The sequence below is a fragment of the Aotus nancymaae genome, unplaced genomic scaffold (assembly GCF_030222135.1).
Source record: "Aotus nancymaae isolate 86718 unplaced genomic scaffold, 86718_ANA_hifiasm-v0.15.2.pri h1tg000062l, whole genome shotgun sequence".
NCBI lineage: Eukaryota > Metazoa > Chordata > Mammalia > Primates > Aotidae > Aotus > Aotus nancymaae.
The window spans coordinates 39,329,938-39,351,941 of record NW_026988476.1 but is presented as its reverse complement, the minus strand read 5'-3'; the positions used below and the strand labels follow the sequence as shown (position 1 = coordinate 39,351,941).

General features: G+C 38.5%; 1 protein-coding gene across 16 annotated transcripts in view; it reads left to right on the top strand.

Moving 5' to 3' along the window:
* The window catches only part of ATP8B4 (ATPase phospholipid transporting 8B4 (putative)), a 397,582-nt gene that overhangs the window by 64,734 nt on the left and 310,844 nt on the right, over nt 1-22,004 (top strand). For all 16 annotated transcript variants that reach the window (XR_001105656.2, XR_001105657.2, XM_012442214.3 and 13 more), the window contains 3 exons: nt 3,297-3,410; nt 6,027-6,125; nt 13,084-13,145. Coding sequence is in view for 14 of the 16 variants with exons in the window: in XM_012442214.3 (XP_012297637.1) it covers nt 3,297-3,410; nt 6,027-6,125; nt 13,084-13,145 (275 nt within the window). In the remaining 2 variants the exon portion in view is untranslated. The remainder of the gene's footprint in view (nt 1-3,296; nt 3,411-6,026; nt 6,126-13,083; nt 13,146-22,004) is intronic.

Here is a 22,004-nt window from a genome sequence, read left to right as displayed (position 1 = left end):
AATCGATATCAACTAATGGGCAAAATAGCCAGCTAGCATTAAATGACAATATTAAACTCACAAACATCGATATTAATCCTAAATTTAAATGGATTAAATGCCCCAATCAAAGACACAGACAGGCAAATTGAATAAAAAGTCAAAACCCATCAGTACGCTGTATCCAGATCCATCTCATAAGCAAGAACACACAAAGCCAAAATAAAGGATTGGAGGAAGACTCACCAATCAAATGGAAAGAAAAAACAAAACAAAACAAAACAGGAGTTGTAACTTTCGTCTCTGATAAAATAGACTTTAATAGTAACAAAGACTAAAAGAAACAAAGAAGGACATTACATAATGGTAAAAGAATCAATGCAACAACAGGAGTCAATGATCATAAATATACATGCGCCCAATATAGGAGCAGCCAGATACATAAGACAAGGTCTTAATGACTTATAAAGAGACCTGGACTCCCACACAATAATAGTGGGAGACTTTGACACCACATTGTTAATATTCGATGGATCAACGAGATAGAAAATTAACAGGGACATCTATGATTAGAACTCAGACCTGGAACAAGTAAACTCAGTGAATATTTGTAGAATTCTTCATCCCAGGTCCACAGAACATACATTTTTCTCAGTATCACATTACACCTATTTTGAAAGTGACTACATAATTGGAAGTAAATCACTCTTCAGCATTTGCATAGCATTTCACAGACTTAAATGAAATATTGGTTGGCTATTTGTTCGTTATTTTCTTCCCTTATTCCTTCCTCTCTCTGCTGTTAAGCACAATTATCGGCATAAAAGAGGTTTTTAATACCTATTTTTAGATTGCATTCCAGCCTGGGCAATAGAGCGAGACTCCTGTTCTCTCTCCCCCTTTCTCTTTCTCTTTCTTTCTTTCATAAAAAAATTAAAAAAAAATAAAACGTTAAAAAAATAACATGTTGGTGACGTTGCAGAGAAAAAGGAATGCTTATACACTGTAGGTAGGGTTGTAAATAAGTTCAGCCATGGTGGAAAACAGTGTGGCATTTCCTCAAAGAACCTAAAACAGAACTACTACTTGACCCAGCAATCCCATTACTGGTTATACACCCAATGGAAAATAAATCATTCTACCATAAAGACACATGCACTTGTATGTTCATTACAGCACTATTCACAATAGCAAAGGCATGGAGTCAACCTAGATTCCCGTCAATGGTGGGCTGGATAAAGAAAATGTGGTATATATACACCATGGAATACTACATAGGCATGAAAAAGAATGAAACATGTTCTTTGCAGCAGCATGGGTGAAGCTGGAGGTCATTATCTGAAGTGAATTAACACAGGATCACAAAACCAAAGACTGAGACTTCTCATAAGTGGGGGCTGAACAACGGGTACTCATGAACGTAAAGATGGCAGCAATAGACACTGGGGACTGCTAGAGTGAGGAGAGTGGAAAAGTGGGGGTGAGGGTTAAAAAACTACCTATCAGGTACTATGCTTGTTACCAGGGAGAGTCGATGTCCCAGTTCTTGTCTAACTTGGAAGAAAGATTTCAACCAAGAGACAGTATAAAGATAGCAAAAAATTTTATTGAAAAAAATATAGTGTAAAGAGCTTATTGTAGGAAAAATAGGTATACCCCAAAGGAGGAGTGGGATCATCCTGTGGGACAACAGTTCTAAAGGTTCTGCACAGGGAGCTTTATCATGTTGGACTTTTCTGCAAATTACTGCCCTTGTCTCAAGTTTCCATCTTTCTCCTTTGCCTAGTTTTTCCCGCTCCTGCCTTAACTCCTCGTCTAGGCTTGTGGGACCCTCCTTTACTGTGGGTTAATGTGCATGTGTGGGCTGGTGATCAATACAAATCCTGTCTGATGGTGGCCCTGCTCATTGCTGCCACCCCAGGAAGGTTGTCCAGAGGTCAAATCTATACCTATTGGGTTTGCATACATCTCTTTGGAATTTCCTTGTCTGTCCTAATCTGTACTTGTGGTGCCAGGTTTCTCTTGGGAATGTCCCCTTTGGCCAGTGGTCTTTTTCCTTTTTTTTTTTTTTTTTTTAAGGAGTCTTGTTCTTTGCCCAGGCTGGAGTGCAGTGGTGCAATCCTGGCTCACTGTGACCACCTCCTGGGTTCAAACGATTCTCCTGCCTCAGCCTCCCAAGTAGCTAGGATTATAGGCACGCACCACCACACCTGGCTAATTTTTGTATTTTTAGTAGAGAGGGGGTTTCACCATTGTTGGCCGGGCTGGTCTCAAACTCCTGACCTCAGGTGATCCATCTGCCTCGGTCTCCCAAAATGCTGGAATTATAGGCATGAGCCACCATTCCTGGCCCCTTTTGTCCTTGTTATTAGCATGTAGCTAACAACACTCTGACATTTTAACTGTAGAATGCGTGATTATTGGAGTGTCTTAAGAGGCATTCCAGGATATTTCTTTCTGTGTAGCTACCTACTCTCTTTCCTATCCACATATGACTAAGTACCCGCTTACACAAGTGTTAGAGATAGCTTTAATATGGAAATTTTGGGTGGTCCCTCAGGTGTGATCTTCCCAGAGGTTTCCTTTCCCAGGAGCTCCCCCACCTGTTCATGTCTAGCTCTTCAGCCACTCTAATATGCTCTTTACCCGGTACAGGATCATTCATACACAAACCTCAGTGACATGTAGTTCTCTCACCTGACAATCCTGCACACATGCCCCTGAATCTGAAATAAAAGTAGAAAGAAATAGTTATTAAAATTAAAAAAAAGAAGTTATAGGGAGGCAGATTTGGGTTTCTCATAGTAAGGACCATTCCAGCAGTTCCCATTCTGAAATGGGGGCAGGCTGCCTTGCGAGGCTGTCAGTTTCCCACCACAGGAGACCTTCCAAGACAGACCTAGGAGCCCCTTGACAGAGGTATCTAAAGGAGTCATGCTTTGGGAAGGTGGACCAGATGATTTCTGAAGTTCCCTCCTGCCTTGTGGGCCCCAACATGAACTCAGTACCTACTGTATACTGTAGGTACTCAAGCAATGACTGCCAAATAGTTGGATGCCTGAATCAAAAATCTCAGGGGTGGACTTTTGATAAATTTTTTAGTCACAGGTGATTTTATGACATGGACCCGTAGTTTCATCTATTATCAGGAGCATGTCATCTTGGGAAAAATGAAGGCCTTGAGCCACACAGAGTTGAAATTTCCTAGATAACCAGCTTATCTTTCTTACTTTGGCTCAGGCTTGTTGGTTTTAGAGCTGTTTCTAATAATGAGCAATGCCTTGCCCCAAACTAACACAATGCTATTTCTTTTTCAGGATAATCGTATCCATACATCGAAATACAGTATTCTCACCTTCTTGCCAATTAATTTATTTGAACAGTTCCAAAGAGTGGCAAATGCCTATTTTCTTTGCCTTCTGATTTTACAGGTAATATTTAGGTTGTATTTCTTTATTATCTGTTTGTTGAAAGTATTCATATAATTTAAAAAAGTAGTTTACTTAATTTACTTAGCTAAATGTTCCTGATTAGGTAAAATCATCCTTTATCAGATTTTTAGTCTTGTTGTTACTGTTTCTTTTCACAAACGTGGGAGAGGTAGGAATGGGTAAAAAGTAGTACATTTATCATTTTAAACACTGAGGTCATTTTAAAACACAGCCTTGCACTTTATTTGAACCAAACCAGAGCCTAATAATTACTGCTTATAGCCTCCCTCCTTTCTTTATCTCCCTCTCACATCTACAGTGTGGGGATTGCCAGAGTTGAGGCAAAGAGTCTTTGCTGACTAAGACTGAGTAGGTTGCAGAGCTTAATTTGGCAAATTACATTTTCATTTATAAACAGTGACACATTTTTAACATATATAAAGTAAGTGATGATACTATGTGTTATTTCACTGTAGGGTGACTACTTTTAGTTTTGAATGGTTAATTGGTAATTAATAACCTTTGCTTTTTCTCCCATCTGACTAAAATCTGGCCTTAAATGAAATTTTAGCTTTTATGGATACTTTGGGAAGGAAAAAGATATAAATCATACATACTGTATACATACACACTGTATACACACATAAATAGTTCATGTTAGCCAGTTATTTTACCTAGTGTTTATGTTAGAGTACTTTAACTGGATCAACCTCGTAGGTCGAGAATGTGCTAAGATGTAAGAAGATGGATTAGATTAGTAGATTTGGGTACCGTTTTTTCTTTAATTGAATATCTATTTGTATTAAGAATCTTTATGTTTTAAGTGGCAGAAATCTAAATTAGTTTAAGCAAAAGACATTCATGGGTATCTCAAGTATTACTGGATCCATAAGCAATAACAATTCCATCAGGATGTGGCTTCTTTTTCTCTGTTTGTTTTTTTTTTTTAAACACATTGGCCTCTCTGGTAGGCCCTCTTTACTTGGTGGCCCTGACAACGTCATAGTTCCAACTCCACTGAGAGAGAGAAAGAGAGAGAAAGTGAAATATGAGTGAATGAATTACTTTTTCTGTTGCTCCAGCAAAAGTCTTGGGATTAGTTCTGACTGGAGTTACATCTTCATTCCTAAACCTGTCACTGTGGCTGAAGAGTTTGATCCAGTAATTGGCTTAACCAAGATCGTATGCCAAACCATGGATCCAGGATGAACTCAGTTTCCTAAAATTATGTGGACTGAAAGTCAGGGGATATGATAGTTCCGTAAGAAATAGGAAGATATTTGAGAAGAACTGGGTATTGATCAGGAAAACAAAAACAAATAATGAATAAATACCTCACTATTTATTGAAGAAAGCTTAGAATCCAAGATTTCTACCCACATCTCTCCCCATGAAATTGCTTTTGGTTTCTTCAAGTAATACTTCACATCATTCCAGAATTTCGAATTCATTTCTCTAATGGGTTTCTTATTTGTGGCCAAAGGCTCTTGTTCATAGAATTTTATATTTAGAAGGGAACTTTGGGATAGTTCAGTCTAACCTCCTTTCTTTATTGATGAAGAAATTAGATCCAGAGAGGTTAGGTGGTAAAGCTTTCACCATGAGTTGATGATGAGCTAGGACTAGAATCTAGCTTTTTCTGACACCAAAGTCATTATTTTTATTGCTACATCAGAGGGTTTTGAGTTTTTTAATAAAAATCTTATGTGAAAGCTGCTATATGAAATCGATTTAGAGTTGTTTTAATGGGGCCTGATCTTTAGCCACTGACCATCTCTACTCCATCCTTTCCTACTCAATGGCTGTGAAGCACCTCCAAAATGAATCCCGTTTAAAAACCACCTAAGAGATTTATGTCCACTGTCACCATGGCTCTCTTACATGGGTGGCTTTGGAGGTATAGGCACAATGGAATAGGCCTTGGAGTCTAAGAGACCCAGTTTCAAATTTTAGCAGAGTGTGATCCTGGCTCAGTTACATGACCTCTTAGATACTTCATTTATAGAATGGGGACATGATACCCAGGTCTGCAACATTTCCTGACTCCTGGTCACCATTCATAATGTAGTATTCTGTGTTGTGTACTGGGGGTACTGTTTACATGGAATACAAACCTTCTGGGATCATACAAAAACAATGCTAGTAAGAATCTAACTCAATGAACTTTTCTGAGGATTAAATGATGTAATAAATGGAAAGTACCTGGCACAGTGTCTGGTGCTAGGCAGATGTTCAAATAATCTGTCTTTGGGAATTGGTCAAAAGAGGAGTTGGTAAAATTGTTAAAAGTTGAGATGAAAAGCTGAGAAAGATGGGTGACATTTAACATATTGGAGAAGGTGATCATCTGTAAAAGATTTCAAGAAGCTTCTCCCCTTGCTATAAAAACTTCAGTTTTTGGTTAGGTAGTTTGAAAATGAGTTCAATAATACTTCTACTCTATGTGTCATAACCAAATACAAACACTTAAATTTTTGAAAGTCATTCTTCATTTGTACAAATAAGTCAGTATAACCCCATTAATTTCTGCTAAGTTTTATAAAATTAAATGACAAAATTTGGAAGATATATTTTCTAACTTTAAAAGTCCTAAACTATTTGGAATATTTGTTTTAGCTAATTCCAGAAATCTCCTCCTTGACCTGGTTTACCACCATCGTGCCTTTGGTCTTGGTGATAACTATGACAGCTGTCAAAGATGCCACAGATGACTTTGTGAGTATTTGCTCTTGAGCATTCTTGAGGTCTCAATTTCAGTTGTGGTTTCTCAGAAATAGAAAATGGAGATATATTTGAAATTTTGAATGAAGTTATTTTGGTCAATGTCATATAAAACTCTTCAGCTATTTGTTTGATGTTTAATACAGGTGCCATAGAATGAGAGCCTGTTTACCAGCAAGAAGGCTTTAATAACTAGATTCACTTTCTCCTTTTATAGATGAGAAAACTAAAGCCCAGAAAGAGCTAGTGATTTACTAATGATAATGCAACCAATTTGTGGAAGAGCAGAATTAGAACTCAACCTGCATTCACTCAGTGGAGTGTTACTTATTCTTTATTGTATGTCTTTAAGTTTGAGAATTGGTAAACATTAGGTATTCTCACACATTCTTGTCATTATATTAGGAGTTACAAAGTCAAATATATTTGACCCTTGAATGATGTAGGGGTTAAGGGAACCAACTCCCTGTACAGTCAAAAATTCATGTATAAGTTTTGTCTCCCCCAAAACTTTACTAACAGTCTACTGTTGCCAATTCAGTATGATATTGTCTGTGGGTTTGTTGTAAATAGCTTTTATTATTTTGAGATACGTTCTGTCGATACCTAGTTTATTGAGAGTTTTTAGAATAAAGGACTGTTGAATTTTGTCAAAGGCCTTCTCTGCATCTATTGAGATAATCATGTGGTTTTTGTCTTTGGTTCTGTTTATATGGTGGATTATGTTTATAGACTTGCGTATGTTGAACCAGCCTTGCATCCCCAGGATGAAGTCTACTTGATATTGGTGGATTTGCTTTTTGATGTACTGTTGCAATCAGTTTGCCAGTATTTTATTGAAGATTTTTGCATCTATGTTCATCATGGATATTGGCCTGGAGTTTTCTTTCCTTGTTGAGTCTCTGCCAGGATTTGGTATCAGGATGCTGTTGGTCTCATAAAATGATTTGGAAAGGATTTCCTCTTTTTGGATTGTTTGGAATAGTTTCAGAAGGAGTGATACCAGCTCATCTTTGCAGGTCTGGTAGAATTCAGCTGTGAACCCATGTGGACCTGGGTTTTTTTTTGGTTGGTAGGCTATTAATTGCTGTCTTAACTTCAGCCCTTGTTATTGGTCTATTGAGGGTTTGGACTTCTTCCTGTTTTAGGCTTGGGAGGGTGCAAGTGTCCAGGAATTTATCCATTTCTTTCAGGTTTACTGGTTTATGTGCACAGAGTTGTTTGTAGTAATCTCTGATGGTGGTTTGTATTTCTGTGGACTCTGTGGTGACATCCCCTTTATCATTTTTTATTGCTTCTATTTGATTCTTTTCTCTTTTCTTTTTCATTAATCTGGCTAGTGGTCTGTCTATTTTGTTGATCTTTTCAGAAAAACAGCTCCTGGATTTATTAATTTTCTGAAGGGTTTTTTTGTGTCTCTATCTCCTTCAGTTCTGCTCTGATCTTAGTTATTTCTTATTTTCTGCTAGCTTTTGAGTTTTTTTTTATCTTGCTCCTCTAGCTCTTTCAATTTTAGGTGATTGATGTCACGTAAATTTCAAAGGGTGTTGATGATAGGGTGTAGATTTTAGAGATTTCCTTTCTTCTCATATGGGCATTTATTGCAATAAATTTTCCTTGAGACACTGCTTTAAATATGTCCCAGAGATTCTGGTATGTTGCATCTTCTTTCTTGTTGGTTTTGAAGAACATCTTTATTTCTGTCTTCATTTCATTGTTTATCCAGTCTACTTTCAAGATCCAGTTGTTCAGTTTCCATGAAGTTGTGTGGTTCTGAGTTAGTTTCTTATCCTGAGTTCTAATTTGATTGCACTGTCGTCTGAGAGACTGTTTGTTATGATTTCCATTCTTTTACCTTTGCTGAGGAGTGATTTACTTCCAGTTATGTGGTCAATTTTAGAGTAGTGTGTGATGTGGTGCTGAGAAGAATGTATATTCTGTGGATTCGGGGTAGAGAGTTCTCTAAATGTCTTTTAGGTTTGCTTGGTCTAGATCTGAGTTCAAGTCCTGGATATCCTTGTTCATTTTCTGTCTCATTGGTCTGTCTAAATATTGACAGTGGAGTGTTAAAGTCTCCCACTAGTATTGTGTGGGAGTCTAAGTCTCTTTGTAGGTTGTTAAGAACTTGTTTATGTATCTGGGTGCTCCTGTATTGGGTGCGTATATTTTAGGATCATTAGCTATTCTAGTTGCATTGCTCCTTTTACCATTATGTAATATCCTTCTTTGTCTCTTTTGATCTTTTTCGGTTTAAAGTCTATTTTATCAGAGACTAGGACTGCAATTCCTGCTTTTTTTTGCTCTCCATTTGCTTGGTAAATCTTCCTCCATCCCTTTATTTTGAGCCTATATGTATCCTTGCATGTGAGATGGGTTTCCTGGCACAGCACTCTGATGGTTTTTGACTTTTTATCCAATTTGCCAGTCTGTGTCTTTTGATTGGTGCATTTAGCCCATTTACATTTAAGGTTTATATTGTTATGTGTAAATTTTATCCTGTCATTTTGATGCTAGCTGGTTGTTTTGCCCATTAGTTCACTCAGTTTCTTCATTGTATCAATGCTCTTTACCATTTGGTACATTTTTGGAGTGGCTGGTACTGGTTGTTCCTTTCTATGTTTAGTGCTTCTTTCAGGAGCTCTTGTAAGGCAGGCGTGGTGGTGATGAAATCTCTGAGCAATTGCTTGTTTGTAAAGGATTTTCTTTCTCCTTTGCTTATGAAGCTTAGTTTGGCTGGATATGAAATTCTAGGTTGAAAGTTCTTTTCTTTAAGGATGTTGAATATTGGCCCCTACTCTCTTCTGGCTTATAGGGTTTCTTCTGGGATATCCTCTGTGAGTCTGATGGGCTTCCATTTGTGGGTAACCTGATTTTCTCTCTGGCTGTCCTTAGCATTTTTTCCTTCATTTCAACCCTGGTGAATCTGACAAGTATGTACCTTGGGGTTACTCTTCTTGAGGAATATCTTTGTGGTGTTCTCTGTATTTCCTGGACTTGAATATTGGCCTGCCTTGCTAGGTTGGCAAATTCTCCTGGATAATATCCTGAAGAATGTTTTCCAGCTTTGATTCATTCTCTCCATCGCATTCAGGTACACATATCAAACATAGATTAGGTCTTTTCACATAATCCCATATTTCTTGTTGGCTTTATTCATTTCTTTTCACTCTTTTTTCTCTAATCTTGCCATCTTGTTTTATTTCATTGAGTTGATCTTCAATGTCTGATATCCTTTCTTCTGCTTGGTTGATTCTGCTATTGAAACTTGCATATGCTTCACGACGTTTTTGTGTTGTGTTTTTCAGCTCCATCATTTCATTTATATTCTTCTCTAAGCTGTTTATTCTCATTAGCATTTTGTTAAACCTTTTTTCAAGGTTCTTAGTTTCTTTGCATTGGGCTAGAACATGTTCTTTTAGCTCATAGAAGTTTGTTATTATCCACTTTCTGAAGCCTGTTTCTGTGAATTCATCAGACTCATTCTCCATCCAGCCTTGTTCCCTTGCTGGTGAGGAGTTGTGATCCCTTGGAGGAGGAAAGGTGTTTTGGTTTTGGGTGTTTTCATCCTTTTTGTGCCAGTTTCTTCCTGTCTTTGTGGATTTAACTACTTGTGGTCTTTGTAGTTGGTGACTTTGGGATGGGGTCTCTGAGTAGACATCTTTTTTGTTGATGATGAGGTTATTTCTTTCTCTTTTTTTAGTTTTCCTTCTAACAGGCCCCTCTGCTGTAGGACTGCTGGAGGTCCACTCCAGACCCTGCTTGCCTGGGGATCACCTGTGGCGGCTGTAGAACAGTAAGGATTGCTGCCAGTTTCTTCTTCTGTTATCTTTGTCCCAGAAGAGTACCTGCCAGATGTCAGCCTGAGCTCTCCTTTATGAGGTGTCTCTTTGGATATACCGGGGTCAGGGAGCTGCTTGAGGAGACAGTCTGTCCCTTATAGGAGCTCAAGTGCTGAGCTGTGAGCTCCGTCGTTCCGTTCATAGCTGCTGGGCAGGTACGTTTAAGTCTGCTGCAGTGGAACTCTTTTTTCCCAGGTGCTCTGTCCTGGGAAGGTGGGGCTTTATTTATAAGTTCCCAACATGCTGCTGCCTTTTTTCAGAGATTTTCAGAGATGCCCTGCCCAGTGAGGAGGTAGCCTAGTCACAGTCTAGCTGAGTTAGCAATGCCTCAGCCAGCAGAGGCATTGCTGAGCTGCTGTGGGTTCTGCTCAGCTGCTGTGTGAATTTCCTTGCGGTTTTGTTTATAGAGGTATAGTTAGAACTGCCTCAGTAATGGTGGACTGTCTCTGTAATGGCAGACTGCCTCTGTAATGGTGGAACTGCCTTGGTAATGGCGGACACCCTTCCCCCTCATAGAGCTGGACCGTCCCAGGTCCAGCTGTGCTTACTGTGAAACTCTCGGTCCAGAACGTTTCAGATTGCTGGTCTTAGTGGGATTGGGACCCGCTGAGCCAGATCTTCTGGCTCCGTTTCAGCCCCCTTTTTTTGAGTTGAACGGGCAACTCTGTCTCCCAGTCTTTCCAGATGCCAGTTGAAACAGCCGTCCAGATTTGTGTGTTTTTGTGTGGAGACCCACTGCGCTGGCTGACACAGCTGTGCTGGAGACTGGTGGTGCTTTTCAGCCTGGGAATCTCCTGGTCTGTGGGCAGTAAAAACTCATTTGGAAATGCGGTGATCACTCACCCTCTGCATTGTTCTCAGTGGGAACTGCACTCCTGAGCTGTTCCTATGTGGCCATCTTGGATCATCTCTTGACTTAACTTCCTGAACCTTTCCTTTTCTGTATAACATGACCAATGGCACCAGCACTATTAGGAAGATAGAATGAGATAATATGTGTAAAGCATCAGGTACAGAATCTAGCTCACAGGAAGTACACAATGGATGCTAGCCCTCTCCTCCCTTTCTGTCCTGTGGAAGTTCCCCTCTACATCTTCGTATTTATTTCTAGAGGAGAAATTGTCCATAAGTGTCAGCCTGGGCCTGAAACTACCATTTCTAATCCTTCCAGACTCCATCTATCCAATACCAAGTCCTCTTGGTAAAACCTGAGCAGTAGTAGAAGTGGTTACATCTCCTAGAAAGTGGGCTGCTCAGCTTTTTGGGGATGAGCTGACTGGCTTTTTTCTGTGATGTTCAGATAGTCAATTTAGGGGATTTACGTGACTAAACCAAAAGTCTTTTGATTCCATTGCAGTTAATGCCTGAATGTGCTTTCATTTTTTGTGATATTATGTGCCAGTCCATTAACTGGACATCTTCACCAGTCAGAGTCTTGGCAAAAAACAGAGGTCACCCTGAAATTGGGTGGATTGGAGAGTTTAATAATAAAGGGATTATTTACAAAGGGTGCAGGCAAGGAAAAGCAGCTATGGCAGCAACATGGGTGGCAGTACTACTAGGCCTGAAGAGGCAAAGGAAGGAAGCAGTGAACAGCCTTGGAGATGTAGTTGAGGCCTCTTTGCAGCAGGTGGGGCTATCTGTGGAAGCAGCCATTGCTAACTCAGCTAGAAGAAAGCCAGGGGATACATTCCCTCATTTCACTCTTCTTTGACCCTTGAATCTTCTGCCAGTACTATCTGTTACCCAGATCTTACCAGAAGCCAAAGGGCAAGGACCACAGAGCCCAGCTTTTCATGGCACAGGGCAGAGTGGAGAGTAATGCCATATAGATATAGTGGAGGAGAGCATATTCAGCAACCCCTCCAAATCATGCACTCAGATCAAATAATGTTTCTATTTTTATTGTTCTACTCATAGGAAGAAGTTTGTGTGTCAACGGGTGGTGTGACTTAATTTACTCCTTTACCAATATTATAAACTATTTTTACAGTATGCTAAATAGTTGAAAAATGCTAACAAATGCTAAATATCTTTGTTTTTTTATTTTTACTGGTAATATCTATTAACTTACATCTGCCATTCTGAGCAATTGTATGTACTGGGTATAGCATAATAGAAAGACTGGGATGGGTTTGGGAAGGCTGTAGGAAAAGGAAAAGAGCTGGTTGAAGCATTTTATATACTGTGATTTTGACACAACAGTTTGAATTTAAGAAAAAAAGAAACATTCTGATGATTAAAATTTATGCAATTGAAGTTTCGTATCTCCTCAACAGACTACTCCTATTTATCTGTGCATGTAGGCTAATTTGCTGAAATAACTAATATAGCCTATTATTAATGGCATTACCATTTTCTCTACATTACCTTTGTTTCTATTTTAGCTTACTGCTACTATCTGATCTTGACATTGCACATAGAAAGACTTACCTGAATGACTAGTAATTTATGAGCCTAGTAGAGAGCTCCCAATATTGAGATTCTTTCAAGCTATATAAGATGCTTACATTACTGGAGTATACAATAAGAAATACAACCATTTGGACATAAATCACAAATCTACACCAAATGTGTTTCAATATTGCTTTCTAATTTTTGTTTTAAATGCTCAGTACTTTATAAGATCACTGTTAACAATTAGAATTTCTGGAGAATAAAAATTCATGTTGTTACAAGTAACTTCTTGACTTCAAAGAAATCCATAAAACAGAAAGAATGATGTTCTAATAAAACATTGAGTACATATGGGAGAGAAATGAAAGCCCCCATTCCTTGTTAAAGACATCAAGATTAATACATGGTTTTCTCTGGGACTGTAAGGTACAGGAGAGAGCATACTGTCTGCTTAGAAGCAACTAAATGTATGTGGAGATTGGAAGAGCATATGGCTAACCTTGTTTCACTGGTGACATTCAGAGTGAAAAGTAGTGAGAAGAGTTTTGATTGAGATTTAGAACATGTAGAGCTAGGTTCACAGTATGCCCAAACAGTGTTATCTTAGACCAATGACAACTCTGTTAAAATGTATGAACTCAAAGTATTGCCAGGGTGCTTATGGGCTGACAAAGTACCTTGTAATGTGTTTTCTCACAAATATTTTGATTTTTCAGTTTCGCCACAAGAGTGATAATCAAGTGAATAATCGGCAGTCTGAAGTGCTCATCGATAGCAAGTAAGAAATACATTCTTTGGGTTATTCTGAAAATTTCTAGGACCCTGAAATGGGTCTTGACAATTGGTGGCTTTCTCTTTTAATTAGATATATGATCATTTTCCCCCTTTAATTTATTAAAAATTGAAGTTTAATTCTATTTTATCTTCATGGTTATCTTTTATGTTCAGCAAATGCTTGTGCTACCCACTCAACTTTGACATTCCTTTGCAGTGCGTTTCAGACACATCATTGTCACTTTCCATTTCTAGATCCAGTACTATTTAGAATTGGTGTATATGGGATTTTGTATGTGGTAGATGTTTCATGAGTGTGTGAATTATTTAATTTGGTAATTTCTGGGGAATATTGCTAGAGAGACTTCTCACATGTTACTATGTTAAATGATAGTGATAAGAATTTTGTATTCACTTGATAGTGGAATTTAGAGGGGCTATCTATCATAGTACAGATTTTTTATTGCTTTTATATTCATCCATCAATGAAGAAATATTATTTGTCGAAATAGTATTAGAATCAGAAATGCTTTAAAAACGCATGCATTTGTAAACAAATGACAGCAAAAACACCTCCAGAAAACTTAGCAAAGGTAATTTTAAAACTTCTTTCCATCATTTCTTACTCTGTTTTTCTCTGTCCCCCCACCTTTCTTTGCTAATGATAAACATGTGGCAAAGTAAATTTTAATGGTGTACTTAAATCTGGCAGTCAGTCACATCAGGCAGTGATTTTCAATCATTTGAATACTGTGAAGAATGTAATTTATAAAGAGAAAATCATAAAATGAATTAGCCACATGTGAGGGAAAATGCTAAAGATATTAAGAGGGGCTAGGTAGCCTAGAGAATACAGGGTGATATTGAGTAATCTGTGTAACTAAAATGTTGTCTGATTTCTAATAACATAATGAATACCTACAGTTTTTCTTTTGGCTTATTTTAGAAAATGGTGTAAAAAGGATAGTGAAGAAAAATGATCTTAATCTAAAACCATAGTTGTAGAAACAGAGCCTTGGAAAGTGTGATCCTGGTGTGACATGGATAAGGCCATAAAGGTGCCTGGACTCCCATGGTTCAATTGCAGGTTAGCAGGTTTTGAATTGTTGCCACCACAATGTGGTGTTAAGAGTATGCATTTTGCACTGACAGACTTAAGTATGAGTTTTTTCCTACTCTAAGTAATTCTGTGGTCTTGGGCAAGTTTTTAATCTCTGTAAGCACTGGATTTCTCCTCCGTAAGGTGGGATTATAATGGGGTCTCTCCCATGGATAGAATTACTGTGAAGGTTAAAGGAGTTCTGTAAAATGCTTGGCCCAGTGTCTTGTGTGTTGATAGCATTCTCCCCATAGTCTCGTTACTTCTTTAAAAGGCTTTCTATAAGACAGAGTGTGTGTGGCTTTGGGTAGGACTGTTGCATCTCTTTCTCAAGTCTGAAAGTTCTGACTGGGTGTTAGTTCTGATGTTAATATGCTCCTTTTCCAAGGAACATCTAATTATCAGTCTCATTACTTTGAAGTCTCATCTCATATAAAGTGTGTTAAAACTAAATATACTTACATAGTGAATTTGAACTAATAACTCTGGCTTATCTTTTAATGTCTCTCAAATTACCAGTTAAATTTTGTGGTAATACCAGGATTGTAATAGATGTTGATGTTGGGGTTTCTATTTGGAAGCCATTGGATTAATCCAGTAACTTAGATATTCAGAAATTTGATGACTATATGTCTCCCACACATGATGGCTGTCATTATCGTTATCATTTGAAATAGTGTTAATGTTACTTTCTTATGGTTTTGTTTAGCTTTTTGTTAATTCCTTGAGAAATAGTATTTCTTTGTAACAGTATGGTGTGATGTTTTGAAAAGCATCGTTGCTGATCCTGTAAAGTTGAAGGGAGAAGCATCTATTACTGAGAATGGAATATTCTTTAGGATTCAGTGAAAAATCAGACAAAAATCTCAATTTGAGAGATTACACACCACTGTCAGCTCCTCTAGGGTTGGGGTCCTCTCTCTTGATCATGTTTGTATCTCTTGAGCCTACCACAGTATCTGCTGAATTTTCAAACTGAGCTGCAACAAGTGTCCTTGAAGAGAGGGCAACCTACAAGAGGAGCTTGTTCTGTTAAATTTTGTTAAATCCCATCATTAGCCAATTCCAGTGCATAGGATAATGGTTTCTGTAGGATGTACTCAGGCTATGGATACTGGCTTTTCACTTTTTGAATTTTGAGATATTGGGGAAATCAAATGGGCTTAGATCTGAGCTAGCATAAGGAGTGTTGAGTCCTGTGGAGTTGGTGGTTATGGAGGATGCTGTTGGGGTTCTGCCCAGATCTTCCTGTCTTCCTGTGCTCATCCCCAAACACCAATGTGCATTCCTTCTAAGAGCGTGCACCTGCCACTTTCTTCACAGCATAGCCCTTGGGATGTTGGACCCAATGACCAATTGGGGCAGGAGCATGAAATGGCAGCTCCCCTGCCTCAGGTTGGACAAACTCTGAGGTGTAATTCGCACTCATCAGTGCCCCTTGAGCTCAGTCTGAGGACAGAACTTGCCTGCAATCACACTCTTGGCTTCTTCCCCTTTCCTGTGTTGCTTCTCATCTCCCTTCCCAGTTTCTCCTGGAAATACTTTCTTAATGAACCACTTGCATGTGAATACTCATCTCGGGATCTGCTTCCAGGGAAGCACGTATAAGATAGTAGTTAGTACATAATTAAGCCCATGGTAATATTAAGGGAAAATATTTAAGAAGTGTTTTGGCCCTATCCTTGGCATCTGTGGGCCACAATTCAGCAATAAAGTAAAATTGATGGAGGGGATCAGGGGCCCTGGAAGTCCAGGTGTTCCTGGGATGGGTATCACATTGGGTTGGGCACTGCCAGGTGCTTGTGGCTTCCCTTGTGTGTTCCTGGCAGAAGGTCTTGGACTTATGGCCTTCATGTTAGAGCAGGAGCCATTGGCACATCCTGGAAGGAGGCAGGGCATAGTCAGCTTTGGAGAAGAGGACCCCCAAGGGAAGAAAGTGGGATGAAAGTAGCAGTCAGGAAACCTGGGTCCATGTACATGATCACTGTGTGACTTGGGGTAATTGATTTTCCTTGCGGGCTTCAAGTACCCCTTCTCTTGTGCTCAGGAACCAGGAAGGTGGGTGGCTACATTTAGATTCAACATGTTTATTGAGCAACTACTATGTGTGAACTCCCACACTGAAGTCTCATAAAACCCTAAGATTTGGGTAATAGTGCCCCGATATCAAAGATGAGGAGATTAAGGCTCAGAAGGGATGACTATCCCTGGGTTTCATGGCAGGTGAGAGTCTACATTAGAGTTCTTCTATCCATTCATGATGCAATGTGTCAAGTGTGGACTTTGTGTTCTGATCAAAGTCTTCTCTATTTATGTTTGAAGGGCTTTGTATATAATCATATAAATATAAACATCATTATATAATATATAGTTTACCTATATGTTAATATGCATATGTAAATATGCATATACATCCACACTTTCAGTGCCTGGGATATTACTTATTAACATTCTTAGCACCAAGTGAACTATAATGCAAACCTCAGCCACAATATAATCATGGAAGTGAAGCCCTTCCCTTCTAACCTTCCTTTTCAATTTCACTTTTTTTGGTTTTCTTACTCTATTCTGTTCAAATCAGGACAAATCTTCTGCCTCTGCAAACTGTTGTAATATGTGAAAGTGCTTAAGAAACGGGTGTTGAGCCTTTGGTAAAATCTTTTGATGACTTGTGGGTTTTTTTTTTTTGAGACAGAGTCTTGCTCTTGTCACCAAGGCTGGAGTGCAGTGGTGTGATCTCGGCTCACTGCAACCTGTGCCTCCCAGGTTCAAGCAATTCTCCTGCCTCAGCCTCCTGAGTAGCTGGGATTACAGGCAACTGCCACCATTCCCAGCTAATTTTGTATTTTTAGTAGAGATGGGGTTTCTCCAGGTTGGTCAGGTTGGTCTCGAACTCCTAACCTCAAGTGATCCACCCACCTTGGCCTCCTAAATTGCTAGAATTACAGTGTGAGCCACCCTGCCCGGCCAACGACTTCTGTTTTAAAAGTTAGTATAGTGATGACACGATTCCTTATTGCAGAAGTTAATGCGCCTGCTGCACACCAAGTGCACATTCTTAGCCCTAGGCTACAAGATACTGTTAGCAAGTCTGTGAGTACAATACCTACTTAAATGTTTCATGAGAGGATGTTTCCTCAGGTCCTGCTAGCTGTCCCTGGCTACCGTGGGAGCAACTGGACAGGTAAAGGGCAAGTGAGAGGGATCCCGAAAGTTCCTGCAGAGATCATCTAATCTCATGCTCCTCAAACCAGGCATCACATTAGAATCACTCGAGGGGAGTTAAAAAATACCCACATCCCACCTACAGCCCAGAGCAATTAAGAGGGTCTTGGAGATGAGACCCTTTTGTTTCTTAAAGTTTCCAAGATGATTCTAATGTACAGACAGGTTTGAGAGCCTCTAGTTGAAGTCATGTCTTTACCCATATCTGTCTGTTTATACTTATATCTGTTTAATTTTTAAAGATACTCAATGTCCCTGTGTGGTCGCTCATGCCTGTAATACCAGCACTTTGGGAGGCTGAGGCAGGTGGATCACCTGAGGTCAGGAGTTCAATATCAGCCTGACCAACATGGTGAAACCCTGTCTTTAGCAAAAATACAAAAATTAGCTGGATGTGGTGGCAGGTGCCTATAATCCCAGCTACTCAGGAGGCTGAGGCAGGAGAATCGCTTGAACCTGGGAAGCAGAGGTTGCAGTGAGCTAAGATCAGGCCACTGCATTCCAGCCTGGGTGACAGAGTGAGAGACTGTCTCAAAAAAAAAAAAAAAAAAAAAAAAAGGACACTCAAGGAAGGGAATTCCATTTAATCCCTTTAATCCATTTAATTCCATTTAATCCATTTAATCTATACACCGTTGGTGGGGTTGTAAATTACTCAGCCACTGTGGAAAGCAGTGTGGATATTTCTCAAAGAATCTAAAACAGAATTACTGTTTGACCCAGCAATTCTGTTACTGGGTATGCCCCAGTGGAAAATAAATCATTCTTCCATAAAGACACATGCACACATACACTCATTGCAACACTATTCACAACAGCAAAGACATAGGATCAACCTAAATGCCCATAAATAATGGACTGGATAAAGACAATGTGGTATATATACACCATGGAATACTACATAGCCTTAAAAAAGAACAAAATCATGTTCTCTGCAGCAACATGGATGATGCTGGAGGCTATCATCCTAAGTAAATTTATACAGGAACAGAAAACCAAATACCACATGCTCTCACTTATAAGTAAGGGCTAATTATTGAGTACACGTGGATATAAAGATGGGAACAATAAACATTGTGGACTAGTAGGGAAGGGAGAAAGGGACCAGGACAGGGATTGAAAAACTACCTATCGAGTACTCTGCTTATGACCTGAGTGGTGGAATCATTGGTATCCCAAACCTCAGCATCACACAATAGTTCCATGTAACAATCCTGCACATGTATCCCCTGAATCTAAAATAAAAGTTGAAATTATTAAGAAATAAAATAAAATGGTAAGCATAGTTTTTCACATAATATATATCTTTAAAAATCTAGGATTCTCTGTTCATTCTTTCAGGCTGTTAGCATCCCTTCTTTGTATCATTATTAACAAATAGAGTCCTTATCACTTCTTTATATTTTTACTTCTCTAACATCTTCAAAACTTAAGATTTTGCATTAGAACAGTCTGGGATCAGATACTTCAGTGCAATTACCCTCAGTTAGTCAGGATATTACTGACACCTTTAGATTTTAAATTGTGCTTGACTGTAAGCTTTTTGTGCAACACATCCTACTTTATACTTTCCTGTGCCTTGGTTAACTTTGCTTAAATCTCTGAAGCTCTCATAGGTCTGTTTCCATCAATGTTATTCTTTCATTTTTCTTTTGGAAATTGTGTGTATTATGGGGAAAGGAAGGAGCTTTCTTTTACTACTGCAGAGTATTGTCTCTGCACTTTTCAAGTCTGGTATTTCTAAATGCTGCATAATTATGTGAACAAATATACTCTTTCAATAGGAACAACTTGGTTGATCAACTTTTCTAGTTTAATTGAGTGATGTCTCCCATTGGATATTAGGATTTAAAATTATGTTTCATTTTTTCCATTATAGATTTTTTCCAGTATAATTTTTTTCCATTATAAAAGCAGCATATGTTCATTATGCTGGAAGGAATAAAATAACATTCATTCTTCCACTATCCTAAAGTACTTATTGTTACTATTTTCTTATATTTCCTCTCTGTCTTTTTTTCTATGCCAAGATTTCTTATAATTATGTATCTATATTTTTCTCCTTCTCCTTTTACTTTAGATCATATCATTATGATTTCTTATTTCTTTATACATAGAATTTTTAGGGGCTACGTAACATTCTATCTAGTGCATATCTCACAATTGACATACCATATCTCCATTGTGTTTAATCTGTTTTCAATTTGAAAATATAATCTCTTGATCTTTCTTGATCTAGAACTGGAAATACCATTTGACCCATCAATTCCATTACTGGGTATATACCCAAAGGATTATAAATCATTCTACCCTAAAGACACATATCCATATATGTTTATTGCAGCACTATTTACAAGAGCAAAAATTTGAAACCAACCCAAATGCCCATCAATAATAAACTGGATAAAGAAAAGTTGTCACATATACACCATGGAATACTATGCAGCCATGAAAAAGAATGAGTTCATGTCTTTTGCAGGGACATGGATAAAGCTGGAAGCCATAATTCTCAGCAGACTAAGACAGGAACAGAAAACCAAACACCACATGTTCTCACTCATAAGTGGGAGTTGAACAATGAGAACACATGGACACAGGGAAGGGAACATCACACACTGGGGTCTGTCATGGGGTGAGGGGCAAGGAGAGGGAGTGCATTAGGACAAATACTTAGTGCATGCAGGGCTTAAAACCTAGATGATGGGTTGATAGGTGCAGTAAACCACCATGGCACATGTATACCTATGTAACAAACCTGCACATTCTGCATATGTATCGCAGAACTTAAAGTAAAATTAAAACAAAATAAACATTTATTGAATAAAAAGTATTTGTAATATATGATAATATCCAAATAGTAACAATTTAAAACAATTTGAATATGTTTTATATTACAATAACTGTATAGCATTTAAAAGTGAAGTATACCCAGCACTTTGGGAGACCGAGGCGGGTGGATCATGAACGAAGTCAAGAGATCGAGACCATCCTGATCAACATGGTGAAACCCCGTCTCTATTAAAAATACAAAAAATTAGCTGGGCATGGTAGCGCATGCCTGTAATCTCAGCTACTCAGGAGGCTAAGGCAGGAGAATTGCCTGAACCCAGGAGGCGGAGGTTGTGGTGAGCCGAGATCGCGCCATTGCACTCCAGCCTGGGTAACAAAAGCGCAACTCCATTTCAAAAAAAAAAAAGTGAAGTATATAAAGTATTAGTTCTGGGTCTGTAGTATCTTGATAGCAAATTTGGGTATTGATTCAGAGAGTTGGCTAGCAGATCCTTCAGGCAGCTATGATGGACTCGTTCCCACCTTCCTTGTGCTTCCAGATTAGAGGCATGTAGACCTATGGTCAAGAGATTTATCATTTGCTGCTGTATTCTTGGAAACAACTTACCCAGTAAGGTGGTGGTGTGGGGTGAATATATATGATATTGACTTTTGCTGGATTTTATCCATTATGTCAGTCTTGGGTAAGAGTGAATTATTACTCTTATTAAATATTCTCTTTTTCTTTTTGAGTGTCTTCAACAAAAAACCCCAAAGATCATTGAATGTAGTGTATTTGTAGCTGACACACATTTAGTGTGTCTGTGTGTGTTTTGTAAGTGGGAGAGTGGGACCTTTTTAATAACATGGGAGAATTAATATACCCTCAGTTGAGTTATTCCATTTAAATTGTGGGCTTGAAGTTAGAGTGGTTAAACACAAGGCATAGGACCAACTGTCTGAGTCTTTTAACTCCAGGCCACCCAGATTACTTATACATTATGATGGTACGGAAAGTCATTTAAAAGAACTACAACAGTGTTACGACTCACATATAGAAACCAGCTCATTGGCAAAGGGACTGGGAAATGAGCTGGGGAAAGGTATTTAGGGTCTTATAGGAATAGACTTGCAGATTTGAAAGGAGATTTTGAGGAGAAAAACTTGATTCTTTTTTAAAAAGCAATAAAACATACTTTTATGGGTATAACAGTGACATCCATAACAATGAGTTCAAAGGCAAGCTAACAAGAGTGGTCTCAGTGCTTTTTGAACTCAGTGAGTGGTTTAAAAATTAATATTCAACTCTCAGTAATAGTGTTTCAAAAATAGTTTTTTCTTGTCTTCAATAAATTAATTTCAGTTTCTTAAGTCTTGGATTGATCATTTCTTGGGCAGTTTCTGGTTCTCAGATTTGCAGATGGAAGGGTCCCTTTGCCAATGAGCTGATTTCTGTATGTGAGCCGTGACATTGTTGTAGTTCTTTTAAAAGATTTTCCATTGTAATCAGTTATTATATTGCATGAATATAACTTTTAAGGGTTGAATTTTTAAATGGTGACTATTTTTCCCAAATGAGGTGCACCTTGAAATAACAGGAAATTATAACACTTTCAAAACTCTGCACATGGGATTTTCAGTGGCATCTCCTAATTTGTTTTTCAAGTTTATGTGACCCAGATGTTAGCTGTTCTCTTTTTCTCCTCTTAAAGTTCCTTCAAAGAACCCTCTCACATAAAAGCCTTAGAGGGCAAGGTAGAGTTGACTGAA